The sequence below is a fragment of the Chiloscyllium plagiosum genome, unplaced genomic scaffold (assembly GCF_037043375.1).
Source record: "Chiloscyllium plagiosum isolate Xiang-an unplaced genomic scaffold, Cpla_swu_hap1 HiC_scaffold_18, whole genome shotgun sequence".
Taxonomy (NCBI): domain Eukaryota; kingdom Metazoa; phylum Chordata; class Chondrichthyes; order Orectolobiformes; family Hemiscylliidae; genus Chiloscyllium; species Chiloscyllium plagiosum.
The window spans coordinates 42451478-42477826 of NW_028270156.1; the positions used below are offsets into that span (position 1 = coordinate 42451478).

The 26349-nt window shown below is 42.0% G+C and overlaps 1 protein-coding gene across 5 annotated transcripts in view; it reads right to left on the minus strand.

Moving 5' to 3' along the window:
* Positions 1 to 26349, minus strand: part of dennd2b (DENN domain containing 2B) — a 465023-nt gene that overhangs the window by 125182 nt on the left and 313492 nt on the right. For all 5 annotated transcript variants that reach the window (XM_087996551.1, XM_087996548.1, XM_087996550.1 and 2 more), the window contains one exon: positions 1524 to 1669. In XM_087996551.1, the coding sequence (XP_087852677.1) occupies positions 1524 to 1669 (146 nt within the window). The remainder of the gene's footprint in view (positions 1 to 1523; positions 1670 to 26349) is intronic.

The following is a 26349-nucleotide window of genomic DNA, read 5'->3' on the forward strand; positions in this document are numbered from 1 at the left end:
AGATGAAACGTATTGTTTCAGCAATACTCATGCTGTGTACTAGCAAACAACTATTCCGAATGAAACCATTGAAATTGCTAAAAAAAAATCTGACACGTTTCTTCTTGATTCGATCCAGGTTGACTTGGTGAGTCTAGCTTGCGAGAGTTCCTCTACAAGACAATTCTTGACATATTACACATATATCAGTATTCACAGGGCCACCGTCTCTGCAAGGGTATGGAGACCATACCACTACCTAGTATGTGTACCCCTGTTATTATCCACATGAAGAAACCTCTCAGAGGATTGCAATGGCATTTCTGGATTGATGGCAAAATATAACGTTTGAAACTTTTTATTTTACACATTCCAAGAATTAGGTGTAGAATGTGGTGCTAAGTCATACCTTCCTGGTGGTGCAACTGATTTACTTTTCTCACCAGAGAAAACATACAAGTTTGACCTTAACACAGGTGGAATCAATTTCACGCTGAAACCATAGCGCAGTTTATACATGTACTGTGCTCTGTACTGTCACAAATTTAGAGAATATTTTTTGGCAATGGTACAGACAAGCCTATAATATGAAAGCTTTCAGTACTCAAATGGTTAATTTGAATGATTGTATATTTGTGGATGAACCTCAGGAAAGGTTATGAAACTTTTTATTACTGATACAGTTACTGATATCCTCAAGCTAAAGATTTTATGATATCAATTCAAGCAGAATAATGATATCGCTACTATTATAAAAACAAAATACTATTCAAAACACAACTAAAATCACAGACTGGTTCATAATAACAACAACAATGTGAATAAAATTGTGATTTTAACAGAATGAACATGTTCTCAGAGTGGTATATGACAAAATTTCGCATAAATTTGCACTTAAATTAGATAAAACCTTACTAAAACATTTTTCCTACATCACATCCGAATGATAATACTCAGTACTTCACTGGATGAGTACTTCATGTACTGAAATTTTGGAGTGAGACTTGACCCCTAGATTAAAGTTTTGTGGAAAAATCATTTATAAAATAATTAGAATGCGAGAGAGTGATTGGTCTGCTTCATGATGAATTGCCGCTTTTTAACAGACACTTTTCCATATTTTTGATTTTCTATGGTTCAACCAGCTTAAAACTGAATTAATTTTAGAAAATAGCAAGCTCTGTTTTACCAGATATCTTTTGACAGGCGAGTTTTAAGTTTTCTTTCATAACCTGTAACTAGTGCTTTTTGGCTTAAAATCAAAAAGTAATCAAAATCATAAAACATCACTTAACCCTGAGCCATTGTTTCTTTAATGCTTAACATGTTTATTTCATTTTCAATTTTTTAAACTAATTTTTTGATTTTGTCAAGTTATGAAACAGCTTACATTTCCAAATCAGCTTACTTAGATAGACAGTAAATGATCACTACTTTCCCAGTTCTGTCCTCTACTCCTCTAGCCTTGTGAAAACAGACAGACCCAAAAGTATTCCTGTTTGAACTAGATGAGAACTTCTACTGACTTAAAGCAAAAGAATTACCTGGGGAGGTGTAGCGTACTTCCTGTCCTGAGGGGACCACATCCTGTGCAAAGAGTCTAGGGAATTCTCAGATGACAGCTGCAGTTTTCTGCCAGGGTAGCGGCCTTTCAGTTCCACATCTTCATAAGGATTTTCTTTAGGTGTATCTGTGAAGCAATGCAGGGGAAAAACACAGACTGATTCACCAGAGTCATATGAATCTAAAAATATTTCCTCAGCTGGCAGACTGTTCGAGACAAACTGCTGTTTGCAGTTATTTTTCTTCTTTTGTTTTGGTGTTTTAACCAGAATTTTGTTAAATCACAAAGTCCTTTTTAGAAAGTAAACGACAGAAGAAAGCCTTCATAACTCCCGTACAATGCTTAACATAATTGTGCAGCTCTAGTGAGAGAGAACAGGATGTGATGTCACTTGGAGTATTGCTTAAGATTCAGTTTAAGAATTTTTAAAAACATTTGGTGACTCATTTTCTGACCCTAAACTCAAGAACGGTTCTATTCAGCTCATCAACAGTGTGTCACTACTTTTTTTAATGCAGAATACAGTATTTTACAAAACATCAAATGCAGTGTTATTTAATATTGTTTCAATTAAATAGCGTCACATTAGTTTTGGAATGTTTCAACTAGCAATAGAAAAGTCCTCACTCAAACCCAAGGCCTCTCAAAGATACAGTTTCTTTACAATAAAAGTTTGCCTGTTAAGATTTTACTATGAAACAGCAAATGCATTTGTGTTAATTTGCTTTCTCCATTTGAACTTACGAAGACTTGGAAAACTTTGTGCTATCTATATTGTCAGCAGAAAGATATTCCTGGCTCTCTCAGACTTTACTCAAGCCAGTACCTGCCAAAGGTATTCTCTACGTATAAACCATGTTGGTCACATCTCAAAGTTTGTTGACTTCTGAAACATACGGAGCAATCATGATGAACTATTAACCTGCATCTGTTGATTCCAATACAGGAAGCCCACACATCTGATGGTGCTTGCTCAGTTAACTAATTATAGTGTAGGGTCAACATTAATTGTGCTGCACACCTGAGCAAGGGTTGGAAAATTGTGAGGAGGGGTCACAAGTTAAAGTTAACATATACTTCAGTGTCTTTAAGTTTGAAAAGACCAGATGATGAAAGTAATTTTGCTATGGAAATGACACAATATTGGGAACAATGTAGCAGTGGGTGTTAAGGTGTTCTGATGCTGTACTGGAGGCCTTCATATAGGGGGTAGAGAGTATGTGAGACACAATAGATGGCCAGGAGACCCTCCAACAAACTTTGCTAAGACATAAGACCAGACAGCTGTAGTAGTTAACAGCCTGAGGATCTGATGCAACTCACAAAATGTTCAATTGCATGTCAAGGAATGTATAAAATGATCCATCAGACCATTAATCTCTCACACTAATCAATGCACCACGTCCTCACTCAATTACCAATAATCTCCATGTGTCTCAACACATAAATAACATGCATAACTTCACCTTACTCTCATACACTTGATACTATTACAAGCCTGATATCCCATTTTGATCTTTGAAAATAATGCCAGCTATTCAATTATGACAATGTATAAAATCTTTGCATTACAATTACTGACACATTCTTTCTTGTAGGACAAGAGGCACCAGCACATAACCGGGGGAGACAGGTGTAGCTGCATGTCCTTACTTGGAGTAGATAGTCGTCATCATTAGAAACTTCATTACTGAGGTTGCGACTAGAGAGAACCGAAACCATCTAAGGCCTGATACCTTCTTCTTCACATCTCCTTTCACAATCATAGAATCATTTCTGATTTACAAGTTAGAGATGATATAATCAAACACCTCTTGTTTCCTCATTTCTCCATCTCACCACAACCCTAGCCTTGTATCTATCTCTTTGCAGATACCCAAGAACTGCAACATGGCCAAATGGTGGTGAAAGACCAAGAGATGAACGAAACACACTGAAGGACCACCAATGTCACTTACTCTCAGAATGATTGTTCAAGACTTTTTTAAAATTCATTCACAGGAATGAAAATGTTGCTGGCTGGTCCAGCATTTATCATCCAAACCTAGTTGCCCTTAAGATGCTGGTGAGCTGTTCCACTTTGTCTTGGATATGAAAGAAAAAAGAGAAAGTGAGGACTGCAGATGCTGGAGTTCAGAGCTGAAAATGCGTTGCTGGAAAAGCGCAGCAGGTCAGGCAGCATCCAAGGAACAGGAGAATCGACATTTCGGGCATAAGCCCTTCTTCAGGCATTCCTGAAGAAGGGCTTATGCCCGAAACGTCGATTCTCCTGTTCCTTGGATGCTGCCCGACCTGCTGTGCTTTTCCAGCAACACATTTTCAGCTTTGTCTTGGATATGGTCAAGCTTCATGAGAATTTCATAGTTTTATTGTAAGAGAAGCAGGAATAGGCCATTTGGCCCATCGAGATTGCTCCGCCATTCATTAAGATCATGGCTGATCTATCCATCATCTCAGCTCCTCTTGCCTGCATCATCCCCATAACCCTTAATTCCCCTACCATGCAAAAACCCACCCACCTGCGTCTTGAACACATTTAATGAAGCTGCCTCTACTGCTTCCTTGAGCAAAGAATTCCATAGATTCACTGCTTTCTGGGAAAAGCAGTGCCTCCTCATCTCTGTCCTAAATCTACACCTCCTAATCTTGACACAATGTCCCCTAGTCCTCGTCTGACCCACCGACAGAAACAACTTGCCTGCCTCTATCTTATCTATCCCTTTCATAATTTTATATATTTTATAAGATCCCCCCTCATTCTGTTGAAGCTGCACTCATTCAGTTAATAGGAGAGTATTCCATCACATTCCTGACTTGTAGATGATGGACAAGCTTTTGAGAGTCAGAAGATGAGTTACTCACTGCAGGATTCTTAATCTCTGACCTGCTATTATCACTGGTTTTTATATAACTTGTACAGTTTAGTTTCGGTTTAAAAGTAACCCCTAGGATGCTGACAGTGGACAATTTCGCTACATAATGTCACTGAATGCTTAGGAACAATCGTTAAATTCTCTCTCATTGTCTGGACGTTAACTACCACTTGCCAGCCCAATCCTGGATATTGTCCAGGTTTTGTTGCATTTGGACATGGACTGCTTCAGTATCTAAGGAGTTACAAATAGCGCAATCATTAGCAAATATCCTCACTTCAGACATTGTAATGGAAGGAAGGTCATTGATGAAGAATCGAAAGATGGTTGGTCCTAGGACACTACTCTGAGGAACTCCTGCAGAGATGTGCTGGAGCTGAGGTGACTGACCTCCAACAACCACAGCAATCTTCTTCGTGCTAAATCTGAGTTCAATCAGCAGAGTTTTCTCCCCGATTCCTATTGACTCTCATTTTGCGAGAGCTCCATGATACCACACTCAGTCAAATTCAGCCTTGATGTCAAGACAATGAATGCATACTTTATAGGAAATGTTAGAGGATCTTCAGATGGTGGGACACAGGGAATGAATCGGAGGTGGCAGTCCACTGAAGGGCAAGGACACACACAGGGTCTGCTGCAGAGATGTGTGATGAAGGCTTTGCAGGGCTGCCCTTCAGAAGAAGGCTGGTATAGATAACAAATGCTTGGTGTATTGGTAAGTCTGCTAGAAAGACTGAAATCAATATTAAGAAGCATGGAGAAGACAGCATCAACCACCAGCACAAGGTTTTAGCCAACTTTTCTCAGCTTGCAAGGAATGAGCAAAGCCATATTATTTTGGGCGGCACGGTAGCACAGTGGTTAGCACTGCTGCCTCACAGCGCCAGTGACCCGGATTCAATTCCCACCTCAGGCAACGGACTGTGTGGAGTTTGCACATTCTCCCTGTGTCTGCGTGTGTTTCCTCCAGGTGTTTCGGTTTCCTCCCACAATCCAAAAATGTGCAGGTTAGGTGAATTGGTAAATTGCCCGTAGTGTAAGGTGAAGGGGTAAATGTAAGGGAATGGATCTGGGTGGGTTGCGCTTCGGCGGGTCGGTGTGGACTTGTTGGGCCGAAGGGCCTGTTTCCACACTGTCAGTAATCTAATCTAATATTACTCTTGCTGACCGAACCACAATGTATCATTTGATAGCCAATGACTCAGTTTCCATTGTAGCATAAGCAGATGCAGCTCAGTCTCGGCACTGCAGTGGAAGTTTATGCAAGCTCAGATTGCTATCATCATTGCTTAGAATCGCAGTGCTGAAACAGGCTTGCTGTGAGTCACCCTCTACCCTCCAGGTCATTATTAGGAGCACAAATCTGTTGTTCCATGTCAGGATAACAGTATTCATGCTCTCACTGCTATTATTCTGCCAGTTTGTGCTGCTTCCTGCTCCTGAATGTTCTACCTTGCAAGCTAAAGTGGGGACATCAAATGGCACACTGAGTTTCATCGATGGCATCAATGGTGTCAGAGCAGCATTATATATTGATCCTGGTGTCAAATACCTTCAAATTCAGGGACCATACAATGAGTTCAGGTGCTTCACAGCAGGAAGCAACAACTTATATCACTTAGCATCGATACAATAAAATGTCCAAAGGTGTTTCAGAAAAGCATGATAAAACCAGGACGACACTGAGCCACCTGAGGTGATATTAGCTCAAAGCTTAGACAAAAAGGATCTTCATGGAACATGATGATATTGAGAGACAGAGAGGTGTAGGGAATGCATTTCAGAGCATGGGGCTTTGACAAAAGATGACATGATCATCAACAATGGAGCAGCCATACCGGAGTAGGCATAAGAGACCAGAACTTGAGCAGCTCAAATATCACAGAGGGATTAATGACTGGAGGATATTCGAGAGGTATGCAGGGTCATGGAGGAATTTGAAACAAGGATGAGAACTTAAAAATCAATGTGCTGCTGACCTGGAACTCATGTTGTTCAGCAAGAACAGGCATTAGGAGAATAAGAGAAAATAGTATTTTAAAGAACAGTTTTGAATTACTGCACTTCTTTTCACAATGGCTTGGTTAGAAATGAGCATTTGCAGACCTGGACGCAAAATAATCAAAAGAAAAGTTTTGTATTTTATTTTACAGAATCCTTAAGTCCATCAAGTATAAACTTATTGGAGCTTTCAAGGAATCACTGAAGAATTACAATGTCAGGTAAGAGCGGCAGTATCATATTTGTATAGTACAAGGTATAATTAAATGGCTCAGGTGGTTGTTTTTATGAAAACCTGAAGGTGAGGGTAACAGTGAAGGCAAGAGCAAAATATGATCAAATGAAATACAGAAAACAAAGAAATCATAATACAGTAAATGGTACATCAAAATAAAGGATTCAGTGAATGATGAAAGTGATAAATTTTTATACATTTATGGGATGTGCGTATCATTGGCCAGACCAATATTCATTGCCCAACCCTAATTGCCCAGAGGGCAGTTAAGAGCCAACCACATTGCTCTGGGTCTGCAGTCACATGGAGCCCAAACAGGTAGGGATAGCAGTTTCATTCCCTAAGGGACATTAGTCAACCAGATGGGTTTTTCCTGACAATTGGTCGCCAACACTTCTCAGCAGTCCAGAACAGTCCTTTTCTCTGTTTGAGGGAGAAGGAAAAACTGCTTATCATTGACGCCTTCATGCTGTGCTTTTATGCCTGACACAGCACAGGTCAGACTGCTTTCTATTACAATATCTGGTGGGTAAATTTTAACTAAAGGTCGACTCCAGTGGGGTAAATGGCCTGCAGGCAAGCCTGAACTACCTTGGCAGATGGGTTTCATTTCTATAATCCCATTGTGTTGATCAGCAGCTGTTCAGTCAATGGAAGGGGGCATTGGTTAGATATGGATTTTAGATAGGGTCACAGCGTAACAGAGGAGGGGGTTTCTAAGCAGGAGGAATATTTGTGTTTCAGTGAGGAAGATGATACAGCATGGTGGCTCAGTGGATAGCACTGCTGCATTGCAGCACCAGTGACTTGAGTTCAATCCCAGGCTCAGGTGACTATCTGCGTAGGTTCCTGCCAGGTGCTCAGTCCAAAGATGTGCAGGTTCTGTGGATTGGCTATGCTAAATTATCCCATAGTACCTAGGGAAATGCAGGCTAGGTGGATTAGTCATGGTAAATGTGAGATTACAAGGATAGGGTGGGGGCTAGTTCTGGGTGTGATTCTCTTTGACAGGTTGGTGCAGGACTTGAAGGGGCGAATGGCCTCTGTCTGCGCTGTAAAAATTCTATGATGAGGAGACCTTACCAAAAGCTTAGTCAAGGAGATGTGTTTAGGAAACTATTAAAGCAGTCCACATTGACTACAAGCACAATAAAACCAATGGGCTCTCCATTGACAAATGAATAAACTACTGACTGTTTAAATATTTGAAGCCATGAGTTGCTCTTTATGTAAAACGTTTTGTCAATACCTTCACAAATCAAAATTGTACCCAGATAAGATAGTGCTTGAAGCCTCTGTAACTGATAGTTTCATGGACTAGTTGACTGATATGTTTCTACTCCTATAAGTAAGCTAGCTTTTTCCCCCCTAAAAATGTACTTGAGAGTGGATGTACTCTTATTCTCTGCTGGAGATCAGCATTTGCCATTCTTATTTTATGACTCGCTACTAATGAGCAAAGTATATACTCGATTAAATGGCATGGAAGGGAAATGTTTGGCATGGAATGCAGGGAATTAGTTGGCACTGAATTAGCATGGAGGAGCCAATGAGTGGGGATGGGGAAGGGATATGAAGAAGACTAATTGAACTCATATTTAAAAGTTCCCAAATGCTGGCTTTGTTTCACTATACCTCTGAGGATTCATGAACCACAGGTCATGGAGAAGCTACTCCAACTCCATAAAGATGCAAGGGGATAGGAGATGGTGAGGAAGATACTAGGACCCCACAATGGGCCTCATGCAATAGAACATAGAAGAATACAGCGCAGTACAGGCCCTTCGGCCCTCGATGTTGCGCCGATCCAAGCCCACCTAACCTACACTAGCCCACTATCCTCCATATGCCTATCTAATGCCCGCTTAAATGCCCATAATGAGGGAGAGTCCACCACTGCTACTGGCAGGGCATTCCATGAACTCATGACTCACTGAGTAAAGAACCTACCCCTAACATCTGTCCTATACCTAACCCCCCTTAATTTAAAGCTATGCCCCCTTGTAATAGCTGACGCCATACGTGGAAAAAGATTCTCACTGTCGACCCTATCTAAACCCCTAATCATCTTGTACACCTCTATCAAGTCACCCCTAAACCTTATTTTCTTCAATGAAAACAATCCCAAGTGCCTCAGCCTTTCCTCATACGATCTTTCTACCATACCAGGCAACATCCTGGTAAACCTCCTCTGCACCCGTTCCAGTGCCTCCGCATCCTTCCTATAGTATGGCGACCAAAACTGCACACAATACTCCAGATGCGGCCGCACCAGAGTCTTATACAACTGCAACATGACCTCAGTACTCCGGAACTCAATTCCTCTACCAATAAAAGCCAGTACGCCATATGCCTTCTTCACCGCACTATTTACCTGGGTGGCAACTTTCAAAGATCTGTGTACATGGACACCAAGATCCCTCTACTCATCCACACTACCAAGTATCCGACCATTAGCCCAGTACCCCATCTTTTTGTTATTCTTACCAAAGTGAATCACCTCACACTTAGCTACATTGAACTCCATTTGCCACCTTTCTGCCCAGTTCTGCAGCTTATCTATATCCCGCTGTAACCTGCCACGTCCTTCCTCACTGTCTACAACTCCTCCGACTTTCGTATCATCTGCAAACTTGCTCACCCAACCTTCTAACCCCCTCCTCCAGGTCATTTATAAAAATGACAAACAGCAATGGTCCCAAAACAGATCCTTGCGGAACACCGCTAGTGACGGCACTCCAAGATGAACCTTTGCCATTAACTACTACCCTCTGTCTTCTTCCGGCCAGCCAACTCCTAATCCAAACCTCCAACTCACCCTCAATGCCATACCTCCGTATTTTTTGCAGTAGTCTACCATGGGGAACCTTATCAAATGCCTTACTAAAATCCATATACACCACATCTACCGCTTTCCCCTCGTCCACCTCCTTAGTCACCTTCTCAAAGAATTCAATAAGGTTTGTGAGGCACAACCTGCCCTTCACAAAACCATGCTGACTATCCTTGATCACATTATTCCTATCCAGATGTTCATAAATCCTATCCCTTATAATTCTCTCTAAGATTTTGCCCACAACAGAAGTGAGACTCACCAGCCTATAGTTACTAGGGTTATCCCTACTCCCCTTCTTGAACAATAATAGAGCTGGCCAAGTCAGGAGTTCAAGCTGCAAGTCTTAACTGCCATTTTAAAATGACACCAGAATCATTCCAACTCCATGAAAATCCTGGCCTAGTCCTCAGGCTGTACATCAATGTCTTAGAATTTGCACTCTCACTACCATTATGGTATAAATATAGCTTTCACCTAGCAGTTAATGCTTTAGTAACAGGGCATATTGAATATCAATAGAAATGGCTCTTGATGTGGAAATGTCAAAGCATAGCTTAGTGAGAGATAGGATTTCAGAATTTACAGAATGGTTGGGGGGGAAAGGTAATGACTGGTTTATGAGAGATACACAACAATAATGTAACAATCTTTTTATTAGGACGTGGGAAATTCAAGGGAGCTTTTGATAAATATTTGCAAACATAAAGTCCCAGTGTTGGTTTAATCACAAGAATAGACATTCCAGGCATGTTATAATAAAAAGTTAATTGAAGCATCAAACTGGAAACTGAACCAGTCTAGTCAGCTCAGTGAACACAATAAATATTACACAAGCATTCAGGGCAGAGATATCTTCAAATATTAACTAGGCACTCAAAACCTTTTCTGTCCATTGCACAGTCTACCACTAATTATTAGTGGTTGCCAATTTTTGGGGAAGTCAATTTTAGGATTTTTAAAATTTCTTTTTTCTTCACAGAATGACTTTGGTGAATGAGGTAGATTTAAGGCCTGTACTTCAAAATAAAGTGAGGTTACAGGAGATTAAAGACACAAACTGTCAGCATTTTAGAATGAGTGCTAAAGCTAGTTTTAAGTGGAGAGAAATGGGGGAATGGGGGTTGCAGGCGGCCTTAAACTTTGGTTGTGGTATCTGAAGGACTGTTCCTACTCTTCTGGGGCCACAAAAATACTTACTTTTGGGTCCATTCAATTCTCTTCAGAAAATTCACAAGATTACAATTGAAATTGCATTCAGATCTTGATGATGCCTTTTGATCCCAATATTTAAATAAAGATGAATCTCACTAGCCTTTGAGTCATTACACATTCAGAAGCCAGTGTCAAGATCTCTCTTCGTGGGATCTGGACAATGACTGCTGTTTCTACCACATCATTAGGATTAAATCATTCTCAATATGCTTGGACCACAGGATGTCTCTGCTAAAAACATCACAATTGTGGACCAAATATTGCCCTTTTTTTGATGAAGTAAAACAGATCAATTAGAAAATACACAACAACATCAATTGAAATATAAAATATAAATTTAGTATCTCCACATCCAGATAAATTGGCTCTTCATACAATCAATTGTTTTCAATTGTTGTAGAATCAAGAACTTTACAACACAGAAAGCTGCCATTCAGACTGTTATGTCTGTGAGAGCCAAATAATAACTTTCTAGCCTCAACCTGATTTCCAGTCGTTTTGTTCGTTGCCCTGTAGTTTACTACAGAAACCATAGAAATGATACACACAGAAGGGGTCATTCAACCTATCTTGTCCATGCCAATCCAAAGACACCCACATGCCCTTTATAATCCCATCTTTCTGCACATGGCCCATAGCCCTATAACCTATAGCACATTTAAGGTGCAGATTGAAGTACTTTTTAAAAAGAGTTTAAGGTGCCCGTCTCCAACTCAGGCAATGGCATCCAGACACTTATCATCCCCGTATTAAAAAAAAGACTTTTCTCACATCCCTCTAATATTTCTGCCACTTCACTTGAATTTATAGCTCGGCCAATTTTTGTACTGTCAGTAAATTTCCCAACTGTGCCCCTTATATTCAAGTCCAAATCATTAATGGAGAAAAGAAACAGCAGGCTTCCCACATCAAGCTCAACAGGACACCATTTGAAGCAGTGTTCCCATTCGCAAAGGGCAGCCATTGACTATTACCCTTTGTTTCCTGTTACTAAACCAACTTTGGATCCAATTCAACAAATTACCCAGTAACCCAGGGGTTTTTACTTTTTGACCAGTCTGCCATGTATGGCCTTGTCAAATGCCTCACTAAAATCATTGTAGACAATACAATATCCACTGCACTACCCTCATCAACCCTCCATCATTGCCTTCCCTTAAAGTCAAGCTGACTATCTCTGTCCAGTCCATGCCTTTCTAAGTTTATCCAACTTCTCAGGATTGATTCTAACAATTTGTTCATCACTGAATTAAAGCTAACTCGCCGATAAATGTTTGGCATTTCCTTTGTACTCTTTTAAAACAATAGAACTACATTTGCATTTCTCGAGCACCTCACCAATTTCTAGTGAAGATTGGAAAGTAATCTTCAGAGCATCTGCTATTTCCTCCCTGACCTTCTTCAACATCCAAGAGAACAATCCATTCAGCTCTGCCGACTTATTCACCTTCAAGGATGCCAACTCCCCTAATACTTCCTCTCTTGTTACGATTAATTTGCCCAGTATTTCACACTGCTCCTTTTAGACTACTATATCCATGTCATCCCTTTTCTTTGTATATAAAGAAAGGAATGAAAAATTAATTTAAAGTTCTTCTCATAGCCTCTGGACCTTCACACAAGTTTCCTTCTTTATCTCTCATAGTTCCCACTTTTTCTTTAACTATCCCTTCGCTCTGTATATTGGTAAACCATTTTTGAGTTTTCCTTTATCTTGCTTGCTCATTTTTTTTTCCATTTCCCCTCTTTGATTTCCTTAGCTCCTTTTTCTCTTGATCCCAGTACTTTCTATACTCCTCTATGCTATCTGCAGTGTCGAATTCTTTGTGACTATCACAAGCTTTCTATTTCTGTTTCATCATCCCCTGTAATTTTCTGGACAACCAAGGAAATCTAGCTTTGGCAGTACCATTCTTAATTTTGGAAGGGACATGTCTGCTTTGTGCCCTAAAGATCTCACTTTTTAGTGTCTCCCACTTTTTTGGTTTCTTGCTAATTTATCCTTTAGAGGTCTTGTCCAGACCAAATCCATCAAAAATAAAATTTACCTTCCCCCAGTTTAAAATTTTTATTCCTGATTCCTCTCTATCCTTTTCCATAATAATATTAATTCTTACTTAATTGTAGTCACCATCTCCACTATAGTCACTCACTGTCACTTCATCCACTTGATCTTCTTCATTTTCCAAAACTAAATCCAGAATGGTCTCCCCTTTTTTCACGTGTCATGTATTGTTTAATTTTTTTTTCTCTGGAGCCAGTACATGAAATTTTCATGCACAATGCCCTGTATATTGTTTGAAACCAGTTGATATTGGAATAGTTAAAGTCTCCTACTCTTATTCCTATAGGCAGAAATTTGTCTACACATACGTTCTGATACCTCCCTCTCACTATCTGGGGATCTGTGATATACTTCAAGTAGTGTGACTGCCACATTTTATACCTAAGCTCAACCCATAAAGGCTCATTTGTTAACCTATTTAATATATCATCCCTTCTTACACTGTAACCAGTACTGCTGCCCACCCCTCTTTATTTTTGTCACCCACTCTATCCTGTCTGAAAACTCAACATCCAGGGATATTGAGCTGCCAATTCTGCCCTTCCTTTAGCCAGGTTACTGTCATAGCAATGACATCATAATGGCAACTGTCCATCTGTGCCCTTAGTTCATCTGCCTTGTTTGTAATACTTCTTGGATTTACGTATAAACAGATCAATCCCATCAATTTCCTTTGCTGGATGCTTTTTAATCCTCACTCCTGTCTTTACAAGTTGCTGAGTATGTCATTAACTAATATTCCACCTCCTGTTTCCTGATTGGAATCTGACCTCCGGAAGCCTACACTTTGGTTTCCATTCCCCTTCCATACTAGTTAAAAACTGAGCTGGGAATTTGTGTTGCAGACGTTTCGTCCCCTGTCTAGGTGACATTCTCAGTGCTTGGGAGCCTCCAGTAAAGCGCTTCTGTGATCTTTCCTCCGGCATTTGTAGTGGTTTGAATCTGCTGCTTCCGGTTGTCAGTTCCAGCTGTCCGTTGCAGTGATCGGTATATTGGGTCCAGGTCGATGGTCGAGAGAATACGTAACAGAGAATTCACCACAAAGGTACACAGGAAAGCCACACACACAGACCAAGTCCTGAACTACGAAAGCAACCATCCCAACACACACAAACGAAGTTGCATCAAGACACTATTCAAAAGGGCCACAACACACTGCAGAACACCAGAACTGCAAAAATAGGAAGAAGAACACCTATACAATGTATTCGCCAAAAATGGATACCCGCGCAATTTCATCAACAGATGCCTAAGGGAAAGACAACGGAACAAGGACATGCCGCAACCCAAAGGACTAGCCACACTACCATACATCAAGAGCATTTCCGAACTGACAGCCAGACTACTGCGACCACTAGGACTCAAAACAGCACACAAACCAACAGCCACTCTCAGACAACAACTCACCAGAACGAAAGACCCGATACCCAGCACGAGCAAAACCAATGTAGTGTACAAAATCCCATGCAAGGACTGCACAAAACACTACATAGGACAGACAGGAAGACAGCTAACAATCCGCATCCATGAACACCAACTAGCCACGAAACGACACGACCAGCTATCCTTAGTAGCCACACACGCAGATGACAAGCAACATGAATTCGACTGGGACAACACTACTATTATAGGACAAGCCAAACAGAGAACAGTCAGGGAATTCCTAGAGGCTGGCACTCATCCACAGATTCAATCAACAAGCACATCGACCTGGACCCAATATACCGACCACTGCAACGGACAGCTGGAACTGACAACCGGAAGTGGCAGATTCAAACCACTACAAGTGCCGGAAAAAAAGTCACAGAAGCGCTTCACAGGAGGCTCCCAAGCACTGAGGATGTCACCTAGACAGGGGACGAAACGTCTACAACACAAATTCCCAGCTCGGCGAACAGAACCACAACAACGAGCACCCGAGCTACAAATCTTCTCACAAACTTTGAACTAGTTAAAACTGCACCAGCTCGAAGTGAAAGACATTTTCAACCTCCCTCTAATCCTTCTAATTCCAATTACTTTCAATCTACACCCTCTGATTATTGCCCCTCTTTCCTCCTGCCAACCTATTTCTAATTTGGAGAAGCCAGTGCTAGACTGGGGTGGACAAAGCTAAAACTCACAACACCAGGTTTATTTGGAAGCACTAGCTTTCAAAGTGTTGCTTCTTCATCAGGTGGTTGTGGAGCAGGACCATAAGACACAGAATTTATAGCGAAAGATTATAGTGTCATGTGGCTGAAATATATTAATTTGGTTTGTTCAGCTCTAAATGCCAAAACTCCAAATGATTTAATTTAAGTTTTTTAATATTTTTCAGCCGCATGACACTGTAACCTTTTGCTATAAATTCTGTGTCTTATGGTCCTGCTCCACAACCATCTAATGAAGGAGCAGCGCTTCAAAAGCTAGTGCTTCTAAATAAACCTGTTGGACTATAACCTGGTATTGTGAGATTTTTAAACTATTTCTAAGCCTTTCACAGTTTTGCACACCTCAAATTTAGTCTCCTCTCAGCCTTTTCCATTTCATAGAAAATATCCTCCTTCAGCCTATCCAATACTTTCTCCTGGATCAAATCCTCCAGCTCTGGCAACATACTGGTAAATCTCTTTAGTAAACTGTCTGACAGTGAGCACATTCTAGCTATGCCACAATGACATAACTATATACAGTTCAGTCTAACTAATGTTTGATATACTTCCAGCAGAAACCTCCCTGCTTTTATATTCTATATAAAACAAAATAATTATTCAACCATTAAACTCTAGGAGACACCCATTTGATTTTCCAATGTTATATTTATTTCAAAGGAGAAAAAATATAATCCATTGTCAGAACTAATTTCCTTAAACATCATCTAGCAAATTAAACTGGTTCATATTTCATGCTATACTTACAAGGAGCTTACTTCTCAGAAAGCAATTAGTGTTGCTTTCAGGCAGATAATGTTTCTTGAAGTGAGATTATATTCACTTGAAATTTGCTTCCTTCCTTCTTTTAAAATTTAAATCTTAAGGTGGTCATAGCCAGTGCATTTCATTACATGTAGGGTTCAAAAGGTGTTGACTACTTCACACTCACTTTGTTACATGTGGATTTGTACTTCGTGGTTGAGGCTGAACCCATTAATTGGCAGTTAAAGAAGTTACGATATTGGCCAAAGACAAAACAGTTCAATAAGTACTTTAATTAGCACACTCAAAATATTACAGGGTGAGATAGACAACCAGCCCCTTTAGCAGTACAGGATCATGATGCATGACTACTTCTCAACCAGTCAAGACGGGCAGGAAGCAAGTGAACTTTACGCTGCTTGCTTGTCAACATGACCAGAGCATGTAGCCCAGTGCAAACATGCTTCTGGCTGCTTGACATTCAGCCAGCAGTGCACACTTGGTTAATACGGCGTACAACTTGACTTCGCTTTTTAACGGCAGCCTTTCCCCTCTACAAGGAGAGTTGCACCAATGCCATGCAGTAGTTGATGGTACAGTGCCAGAAAGTCTTTGTTCAAAGAAGAAAGACTGGTGGAAGAGCTATAGTCCAGAGAGAGGGAGCCAAGATTCTTTGATGTAGCTGCTATCGCAGGAAACCTTACTCGAGAGCAAGAGGTCATATGTTCATAGGATGTCATAAAGGCAAGTTATATGAAGGGAAAGAGTAAAGATGGCAATGAAGGTGAAGTCTGAACCAAGGACTTGACTGCGGCGAAGGAGAAATTTCAATAACCCTACACAAAAGACTTATCCATATCACTGAATGAATCTTCAAATGATACCTTCTAGCATGGCATCATTAAACTTTCATGCTTTTCAATGCACCACACCCTATCATTTATACATCAGCAATTAGAACTCATGCATCACATACATATTTTCTTCCTCACTCTCACACTCTTAAGAGTGCATTTCTAATATATTTCCCCATTCAATAAGTGGCATGTGTAGTGCCACATACATGTAGCTGATGGCTCTCTGCATCATTAGGAACTTCACAACCCTGGTAAAATCCAGACTTGTTCCTCCTTATTTCTAATATCAGGAGAAAAGAATGAAGCCCCCTTTCCTGGCATACAATGCCTCATTCATCTCCCAAGTGCAAACTGTGTCATGTTAGCAATGTCACATGATCTCACCTAGAATGATCTGTTGGCAAAAATGTAGCATTCAAAGCGATCTTCACTAACCTGAGAACTGTAGGTCGGGTTGAAGGAGACAGTAAAGTTCAGAGACCACCTCTGGTGCAATGCAGGTGAGGCAGACACTGCCTCTGGCTGAGATGGAGGTAGGAGAAGAGCTCTCTTAATAACCTTGGTGCCTATGGCCTTCTATTAGCAGCCTTCCACCTCCTCTCTGTGCACACCTCTCTGCGACCTGCGTCTCATGCCCATGTTGTACTTCTGCCCAAGAGGGACAGCAACCAAAAACCTAGTAGTGATAGCAAGCCTTTTCTGTTTCTCCTAAGAGGAATATGTTAAGTTAGGCAAAATGCAATGAAAGGTCACTGGACTTATTCCTGGAATGAAGTGCTTGCCCTAACAGGAGAAATTGACTAAACTAGACCTATATTCCCAAGAATTTAGAGGAACTAAAGATGGTCTCATTGAAACATATGAAATTTTTAAGGGATTTAATAGGATGGTAGGATCTTTCAGCTGTTTAGGAAAAAAATCAGTGACCACAAGTTTCAGAATAAGGGCTCAGACATTTAGCACTATGATGCAGAGATTTTCCTTCATTCAAAGCACTGATTCCATCCCAGATAGCTGTGGGAGCTCAGTCATTGAGTATATTTAAGACAAAGATAGATAGATTTTCGGTTACAATAGGAATTAAGGAATACAGGAAAAGTGTAGCCAAGGTAGAAAATAAGCAATTGTCTTACTAAAAGGCAGAACAAACATGAGAGACTGCATGGTCTGTTCCTGCTACTCTCTCTTATATCCTTGTGATACTTCACATTTTTTTGAGAAATGTAATGTTTGATTTAAACAAATACCTTTCAAACACAGTGTTCATTCAATAGATCAAGTATTTTTTCAGTCAAAGCAATTAAAATATCACTGTTGGGGGAATGTCTGATGATGGAATACATTCAGGGCCAACATTTTATTTCAGCAGACTCTGCGGGTTGAATCTTGTTTTTTTTCTCTCTCTCCGAGTGCAAGTTGTGGCGTGTTTTGGGAGGGATTCTCACCAGGAGGCTCAGTGCATTTACTTGCTATATCTCACCAAATCTACATCAATTGCTGATCCCACTCCTCTGGCATGTCTCATGTCTAATTTGCACCCCATCTCACTGTGCACCATTCCCAAAAATACTCACCTTTCAGTGGATATGCACTATAAGACCAAAATCTCTTGTATCTCTGCTCACTTGGAGGAGCGCTGGTATCTGGCAACTGCTTTGTTCAGTTTCACAGGCAATGATGAAAGACAGCTAAGAGGAGGAAATCTGGTATCATATTCTTCCAAGAGGTACATGGAGGTCCTGATCAACAGTGGGGTGCAACAGAGAGGTATCATCTTCACAACTGTCAGAGGAGGCTCTACCACTAGATGATGCCAGCCTGGTTGGTGGTCACTAGCCAATGCCATCTCCAGGGTGGAGAGGAGCAGGACGCAGTGCGAAAAGATGGTCAATAATCTTCTCCACTAGACCAGCACCACACTGTGCTCTGTATTACCTTACACTCACTGTATTCCTGTCACTGCATCTATCTCCCATCAAGGTTCACACTCTGACATCCCCTCGGTTTAATGCAATACTTTTCCTCACTGCCCCACCTTACAGACTGTCTCCAACTTCCCACATCACAACCTTAAATGTTCTGTGTGCTGCCTCCTCCATAATCCCTTGGAACATTTCAATATCTTCCTCCATTGCATTAATAACAATTCCATCCATCTGCATCTTAACCATATGCCTCTTTTATGTAATTGCAGGAGAAGGGATCCCATCTTGGCATAGCGACCACGGACAGGCTGGTAGGTGCCAGGCAACCATGTGCTCACCTCCTGTAAAGGAGAGAATCCTTGCCCCCACAGGAGACGAGTTGAATCATGGATGTGGGGGTGCTGAGACTTCCAGGAGTTTGCTGAGGGCATGTAGGGGAGGGCATAGGAAACAACATTGGGTACATAGATCAGAACTGCACAATGAACACTTGTCTTTCATTATTCATGTGATCAGTTTTGTCCCTGTTTAGGACCCAGGTATTTTGTTGCATCCTCTGGCAATACGCCTCGGAAACCAGTTAGGTACAGAAGTTGAGGGTCTATGCTGGATGCCAAAGCATGAAGTGGGAGCAGAGGTAGCAGTGCTATATCAGGTCATTCTGACACCCTAGGCCCCACCCCACCATCAACAAATTTTGACTTGCTATGTGCACAGATCTCATGAGTTCCCCAGCAGTGATAGTGCCAGGGATGTGTAACACGCACAGTTGGTCAAATATAGGGTGACCAGAGTTTATGCATTCTATATACCTGTGTCACCAAACAGCTTGTGTGTCCCCAGCCAGAGTTGTTCATTTTGAATGCCCAGTTACCAGTTGTAGATGCAGACTCCTTCCTTTTCAAATACATTCGCAGCTGTTTTCTTCCCCATAGTGCGCGTTCCAAGTGTTGCTCAACAGAAGTGATAGAGATCATTCCTCTGTCAGTGGCTTCCAGTGTCAACGGCTTCCAGTGTCAGGTGGACATGTTGCTGAGACCCCAAACATCACCATCTCCTTCCTCGGTATCATTCCATAATCTCCACAGGCTTCCCACTTCCCCGGATCAGCTCCCAAGCCACATGTATCCCCATACACCTGCCTACCTCTCCCCCAACACTACCCCCACTCCAAGACCAACACACACCACATTTTCCCCCTTTTTCTTGTGGACGGAACCAACCAAATGACAGTGGCCCACCCCCTCGAGTGACCTGACCAACCAGCACTGACCAGACCCCTCGCTGGTGACTACACACCTCCCCCTGCTCCCCACGACTGTGACAATCCTCCCCCCAGAACCAGGCACCTACGGAGATTGCGGCAGAAAAGGACTGACTGTGATCCGCTCCCTGGACTGTAGAGACACAGGCCCTCAAGTTCTATGTCACCCCACTGACCCTTTGGACTCCAGATCACCTGGCCTGGTATGGGAGGCTGCCCTTGATAAGCAATGCTGGGTCACCATGACTGATAGTGCCCCATAGACGTCAATGTGGACAACTCACCTAAGACTTTGAGACATGTCGATCGGGTTGGTGCTGATACACAGTCATAGACTTATATCATATCTTCTTTGACCAGATATCCTGAATAAATCTAGTCCCATTTGACAGCATTTGGACCGTATCCCTCTTAACCTTTCTTATTCATATACCCATCCAAACGCCTTTTAAATGTTGTAATTCTACCAGCCTCCGCCATTTTCTCTGGCAGTTCATTTCACACATGCACCACTCTCTGTGAGAAAAAGTTTCCCCTTTTAAATCTTTCCCCTCTCACCTTATACCAATGCTCTTGGTTTTGGAGACCCCTATCCTGGGAAAAAGAACTTGGCTATTCACCCTATCCATGCTCCTCATGCATCCTCCATAAGGTCACCCCTCAGCCACTGACATTCCAGGGGTAAGGCCCCAGCCTATTCAGCCTCTCCCAACAGCTCAAACCCTCCAATCTCAGCAACATCCTTAAATCATTTCTGAACCCTTTCATATTTAACAAAATCTTTGCTCTAGCAGGGAGACCAGAATTGAATGAGGTATTCTAAAAGCTGTTCTGTACAGCTGCAACATGACCTCCCAACTCCTCTACTCAATGTACTGGCCAATAAAGGACAGCGTGTCAAATGCCTTCTTCACCGCCCCCTCTACCTGTGACTCCACTTTTAAGGGACGACACAACTGCACCTCTACATCTCTTTGTTCAGCAAAACTCCCCAGGGCCCTACCATTAACTACATAAAAGGTTCTTTTTTTGGAATGGCAGCTAGTGTCAAGTGGTGTCCTGCAGGGTTCAGTGCAAGTGTTCACTTTATATATTAATGATCTGGATGGAGGGACTTGGGGCATTCTGGCAAAGTTCACCGATGATACAAAGTTAGGTGGACAGGCAGATAGTTCTGAGGGGGCGGGGAGGCTGCAGAAAGACTTAGACAGTTTAGGAGAATGGTCCAAGAAATGGTTGATTCAATTCAATGTGAGCAAATGCGAGGTCTTGCACTTCGGAAAAAAGAACACAGGGACGGGCTATTTTCTAAACGGTGAGAAAATTCCTAAAGCCAAAGTACAAAGGGATCTGGGAGCGCTAGTCCAGGATTCCCTAAAGGTTGACTTGCAGGTTGAGTCTGTGGTTAAGAAAGCAAATATAATGTTGTTATTGATCTCATGAGGGTTGGAACGTAAAAGCAGTGATATGCTACTGAAACTTTATAAAACTCTGGTTAGGCTCCATTTTGAATACCGTGTCCAGTTTTGGGTCCCACACCTCAGGAAGGACATACTGGAACTCGAGCGTGTCCAGCGGAGATTCACAGATGATCCCTGGAATGGTAGGCCCAACATACAATGAATGGCTGAGGATCCTGGGATTGTATTCATTAGAGTTTAGAAGGTTGAGGGGAGATCTAATAGAAACTTACAAGATAGCGCATGGCTTAGAAAGGGTGTTCGCTGAGAAGTTGTTTCCATCAGGTGGGGAGACTAGGACCCGTGGGCACAGCCTTAGAATTAGAGGGGGTCAATTTAGAACAGAAATGAGGAGACATTTCTTCAGCCAGAGAGTGGTGGGCTTGGAATTCATTGCCATGGAGCGCAGTGGAGGCCTGGACGTTAAACAGCTTCAGGGCAGAGATTGATAAATTCTTAATCTCGCAAGAAATTAAGGGATACAGGGAAAGTGCAGGTAAATGGCATTGAAATGCCCATCAGCAAAAAATTGAATGGCAGAGTGGAATTGATGGGCCGAATGGCCTTACTTCCACTCCTATGTCTTATGGTCTAATATCCTGCCCTGGTTTGCCTTACCAAAATGCATTAGCTCACATTTATCTAAATTAAACTCCATCTGCCTCTCCTCAGCCCATTGGCCCATCTGTCCAAGATCCCATTGTACTCTGAGGTAGCCTTCACTATGCACTACACTGCCAATTTTGGTGTCATCTGCAAACTTCTTAACCATACCTCCTCTATTCATATCCCAAGCATTTATATAAATTACAAAAGCAATGGACCCAGTTATAATCCTTGCGGCATACTGCTGGTCACAGCCTCCAGTCCAAAAAACAACTCTCCACAAGCATCCTCTGTCTACTACCTTCAACCCAATTTATATCCAATTGGCTAGGTACCCCAGATTCCATGGGATCTAACCTTGCTAACAAGCATACAATGAGGCAACTTGTCGAACACCTTGCTGAAGTCCATCTAGACAGCATCCCATGCTCCACCTTCATCGACCTTCTTTGTCAGTTCTTCAAAAAGCTCAATAAAGTTAGTGAGTCACAATTTCCCAGGCATAAAGCCATTCTGACTTATCCCTTATTAGTCCTTGCCTTTCATGTAAAATGCATGTAAGTTCAGTCCCTCAGAATCTCAACAACTTACCCACCACTGACGTAAGACTCACTGGTCTATAGTTTCTTGGCTTTTCCTTAGCACCTTTCTTAAGTAATGGCATCACTTTAGCCAAATTCCAGTCTCCTAGCACCTCACCTGTAGCTATCAATGATACAAACATCTGAATAATGCGCCTAGCAATCTCCTTCCTAGCTTTTCTCAAAATTCTAGAATACATTTGATCAGGTGCCAGGGATTTATTCACCTTAATGGGTTTTAAGACATCCAGCACCACCTCCTCTGTGATATGGAGATTTTTCAAGGTATTATTATTTATTTCTCCAAGCTCTCTAGCTTCCATATCATTTTCCACAATAAATGCTGAAGCAAAATACATATTTAGGATCTCACCCATCTCGTGATTCCACAGATAAACAGCCTTATTGATCTTTAAGGGGCCCTATTCTCTCCGTAGTTACTCTTTTGATTAGATTAGATTACCTACAGTGTAGAAACAGGCCCTTCGGCCCAACAAGTCCATACCGACCCTCCGAAGAGCAACCCACCCAGACCGATTCCCTTATTTTCACCCCTGACTAATGCACCTAACACTATGGGCGATCTAGCATGACCAATTCACCTGACCTGCGGACCTTTGAACTGTGGGAGGAAACCGGAGCACCCGAAGGAAACCCACAAAGACACGAGAGAAAGTGCAAACTCCACACAGACGGTTGCCCAAGGCAAGAACTGAACCCGGGTCCCTGGCGCTGTGAGGCAGCAGTGCTAACCACTGAGCCACCGTACTGTCCCCCTGAGCCACCGTGCTGCCCCTTAATGTACTTGTAGAATATCTTTGGATTCTTTTTAACCCTATTTGCCAAAGCTATCTCATGTCCCCATTTTCCCGTCCTGATTTCCCTCTTAAGTCTACTCCTATTACTGCCCCTACACTCCTCTGAGGATTCACTTGATCCCAGGCCTCTATACCTGACACATACGTCCTTCTTTTTCTTGAACAGAGCCTTAATTTCTCAAGTCATCAAGCATTCCCTTTACCTACCAGCAGGAACATACTGTCTCGGACTCTTGTTATCTCATTTTTGAAGATCCTCCCACTTTCTAGCCACCCCTTTATTGGCAATTTGCTTCTCTCAATCAACTTCTGAAAGCTCTTGCCTAAAACCATTAAAGTTGGTCTTCTTCCAATTCAGAAATTTAACTTTTTGACTGGGTTTGCACTTTTCCACAACTATTTTAAAACTAATAGTTATGATCACTGGCCCCAAACTGCTCCCCCACTGACACCTCAGTCACCTGCCCTGCCTTATTTTGCCAAGAGAAAGTCAAGCCTTGCTCCTTCTCCAGTAGGCACATCCACATACTAAAATCAGAATATTTGCTTGTACACAGTTATCAAATTATTCTCCATCCAAGTCCTTAACATTATGGCAGTCCCAATCTATGTTTGTAAAGTTAAAACCACCTACCATTGCAACCCTATTATTCTTACAGATATCGGTGATCTTGTCAGATATTTGATTCTCAATTTCCCACTGACCACTGTGTCTATGTGTGCGTGCACGCGCATGGGGGGGGGGGGGGGGGGGAGAGAGAGATATTTCTCAATTCCGCCCATATAACTTCACTAGACATTCTCCCAGGAATATCCTCCCTAGGTACAGCCGTAATGTTATCCTTAACTGAAAGCACAACTTCCCCTCCTCTCTTGCCCTCTTTCTATCCTTCCTATAGCATTTTTAAGCTACCAGTCCTGCCCATCCATGAGCTCATCCCTTTCTCTTCCTATGATGTTGGTACCAATGATGCACAACGACCTCCTACTGGTCACTCTCCCCTTTAAGAATATTCTGCACTTTCTCAGAGACCTCCTTGACCCTGGCACGAGAGAGGCAACACACTATTCTGATGTTTTGTCGTCAGCCGCAGAAATGTCCCTATCACAATCGATCACTTGAAACCTGTAATACCACTCATTATCGTAGAGCCAGACTCAGTACCAGAAATCTGACTATCAGTACTATATTCACCTGATAGACCATCACTCCTGACAATATCCAAAACAGCATATTTTTTTGGAGATGGGGATATCCACAGGAGATTCATGCACTATCTGCCTATCTCTCCTCAGTGTCCGAGAAGTAACCCATCTACCTGACACTATCTTCGGTTTTTCTACCTTCCTGAATTCCCGCCAACCATCAGACTCCCTGGCTCATGTAAACTCCTTAGTCTCCAACTGCTGCTCCAATTAATCTATGCAATCTTATAGGATTCGCATCCAAACACACTTCCTGCAGACATAATCTCCAGGAACATTGACATTCTTTCTAATCTTCCACATCTGATAGGAAGAGCACATGGCTCTATTAAAAGCCATATCTGCACCTTGAAATTCACAATGTTTGGTATGGATGCTGCTAACACATGGTACAGGTGGAACACTGATGTGACACACTGCTCTATGAAACCTTGACTGAGCACTGCTCGACAACACGACCAGCTGTCTGGTTGTGCCAATACGTTAAATGTCAATGCAAGAAATGGCAAGACAATGGCAATCATGATGTCGGTGGGCAACACACAGACAGCAAACCAGCTGCCTTGGTAGGCACCCCACCATGGATTGGACACATGCCCCTAAGGAGCAACTGTATTCAATGGAGGCTGTTGGGGTGCCCTATTAGGCAAGAGTGAGCTTTCAGGTCACACTGCCATTGAGTCAGAGAGGCACCAGGATGGTGGTGATGGCTCTCTGAACTTTGGATGTCATGTCTGTTGAGGAAAGGGGTGTACAGCTAGTACCTGGGATGCTGTTTGGTAATGGGAAAGATGGACAGCATTTGGAGGAAGCGGTGAGCGGAATATGGCACTCGACGCTTGCTCTGGTTTCCATGTCACGTTTTCTTGACAGTTAGTTTCTTGGGTGTGTTTAGTAAGATCGAAAGCAGAATATTAATGAGGCAAGTTGGGCAGACAACAAGGAGCTAAATAAGCATTAACTCCCAGCAAATGGCAACTCACCGCTGCCTTGTGAGATTCTCAACACGTCACTGGTAAAAAGCGGTATAGATGGAGTGAGTTGATCTCCACGTTGACAGATTCCTTGTCTGATTCTACCGCATATCTCACCACAGCCCCAGTGCTCAGACACTGAGGATTCCAACTTATGCCTCTATTGGCAACGAATCTGATTCAAATGTCGCTTTGTCACTATGTGCACAGACTGCAGGTATAGAGGTGAACATGGTCCTTGCATTCACAATGCCATCACAGAAATAAGCAATTAAAAGTCAGATGCTGGGTCCATTTTACTAGTAAACATTGAACTCCAAGTTGCTCTCAGTTCTTCAATTAGTCATACCAGCTTATTTGAGATTTTCAGGAAAATAGCAACTCGGTACAATTCAAAGACAGTAGAAAACCCTTCAGTTGCTAACAAATGATGATGACTAATAGAGGCCCTATCCAGCAGAATTCTTTTTCTTAGTGTCGTTTTCTTCCATGTTATTGAGCCCACATTTCTTGATGCGCTTTCAGAAGCAAGTCCTTTAACACTGAAGCTAAACTTTGGAGCACTTATCTGGACTGCTTCCAGGGCTTGCAGAGTTCTCAAAAGTTGTCTGATTAGAGCACTATACAACTTTGGGATACTGTCCTCTGATTTATATTTCTCATTTATTTCATTTCATTTTATTTGCTTTAGTTACAACTAACTATCTTAACAGCAATGTGAGCTTACTCATAACTATAAATTTTCCATTTGTACTCACCTTCACTTATTTCTGCACCATCCACAGAGCAATCATTATATTAATTTCCATCAGTCACTCCTCTACCTATCCACAGAAATATTTAAGTCCTTCTCCCTGCCAACCATTCCCTTAATTTGTAAGGTGTAAGTGTAAATTAGACACAGTAATCTTTCAGCACCAACTCCTGAGGAATACTTAGGGCTTCCATTCCCCCACCCTGTGATCACTGTCACTTTCCTCCTTAACAAATAGA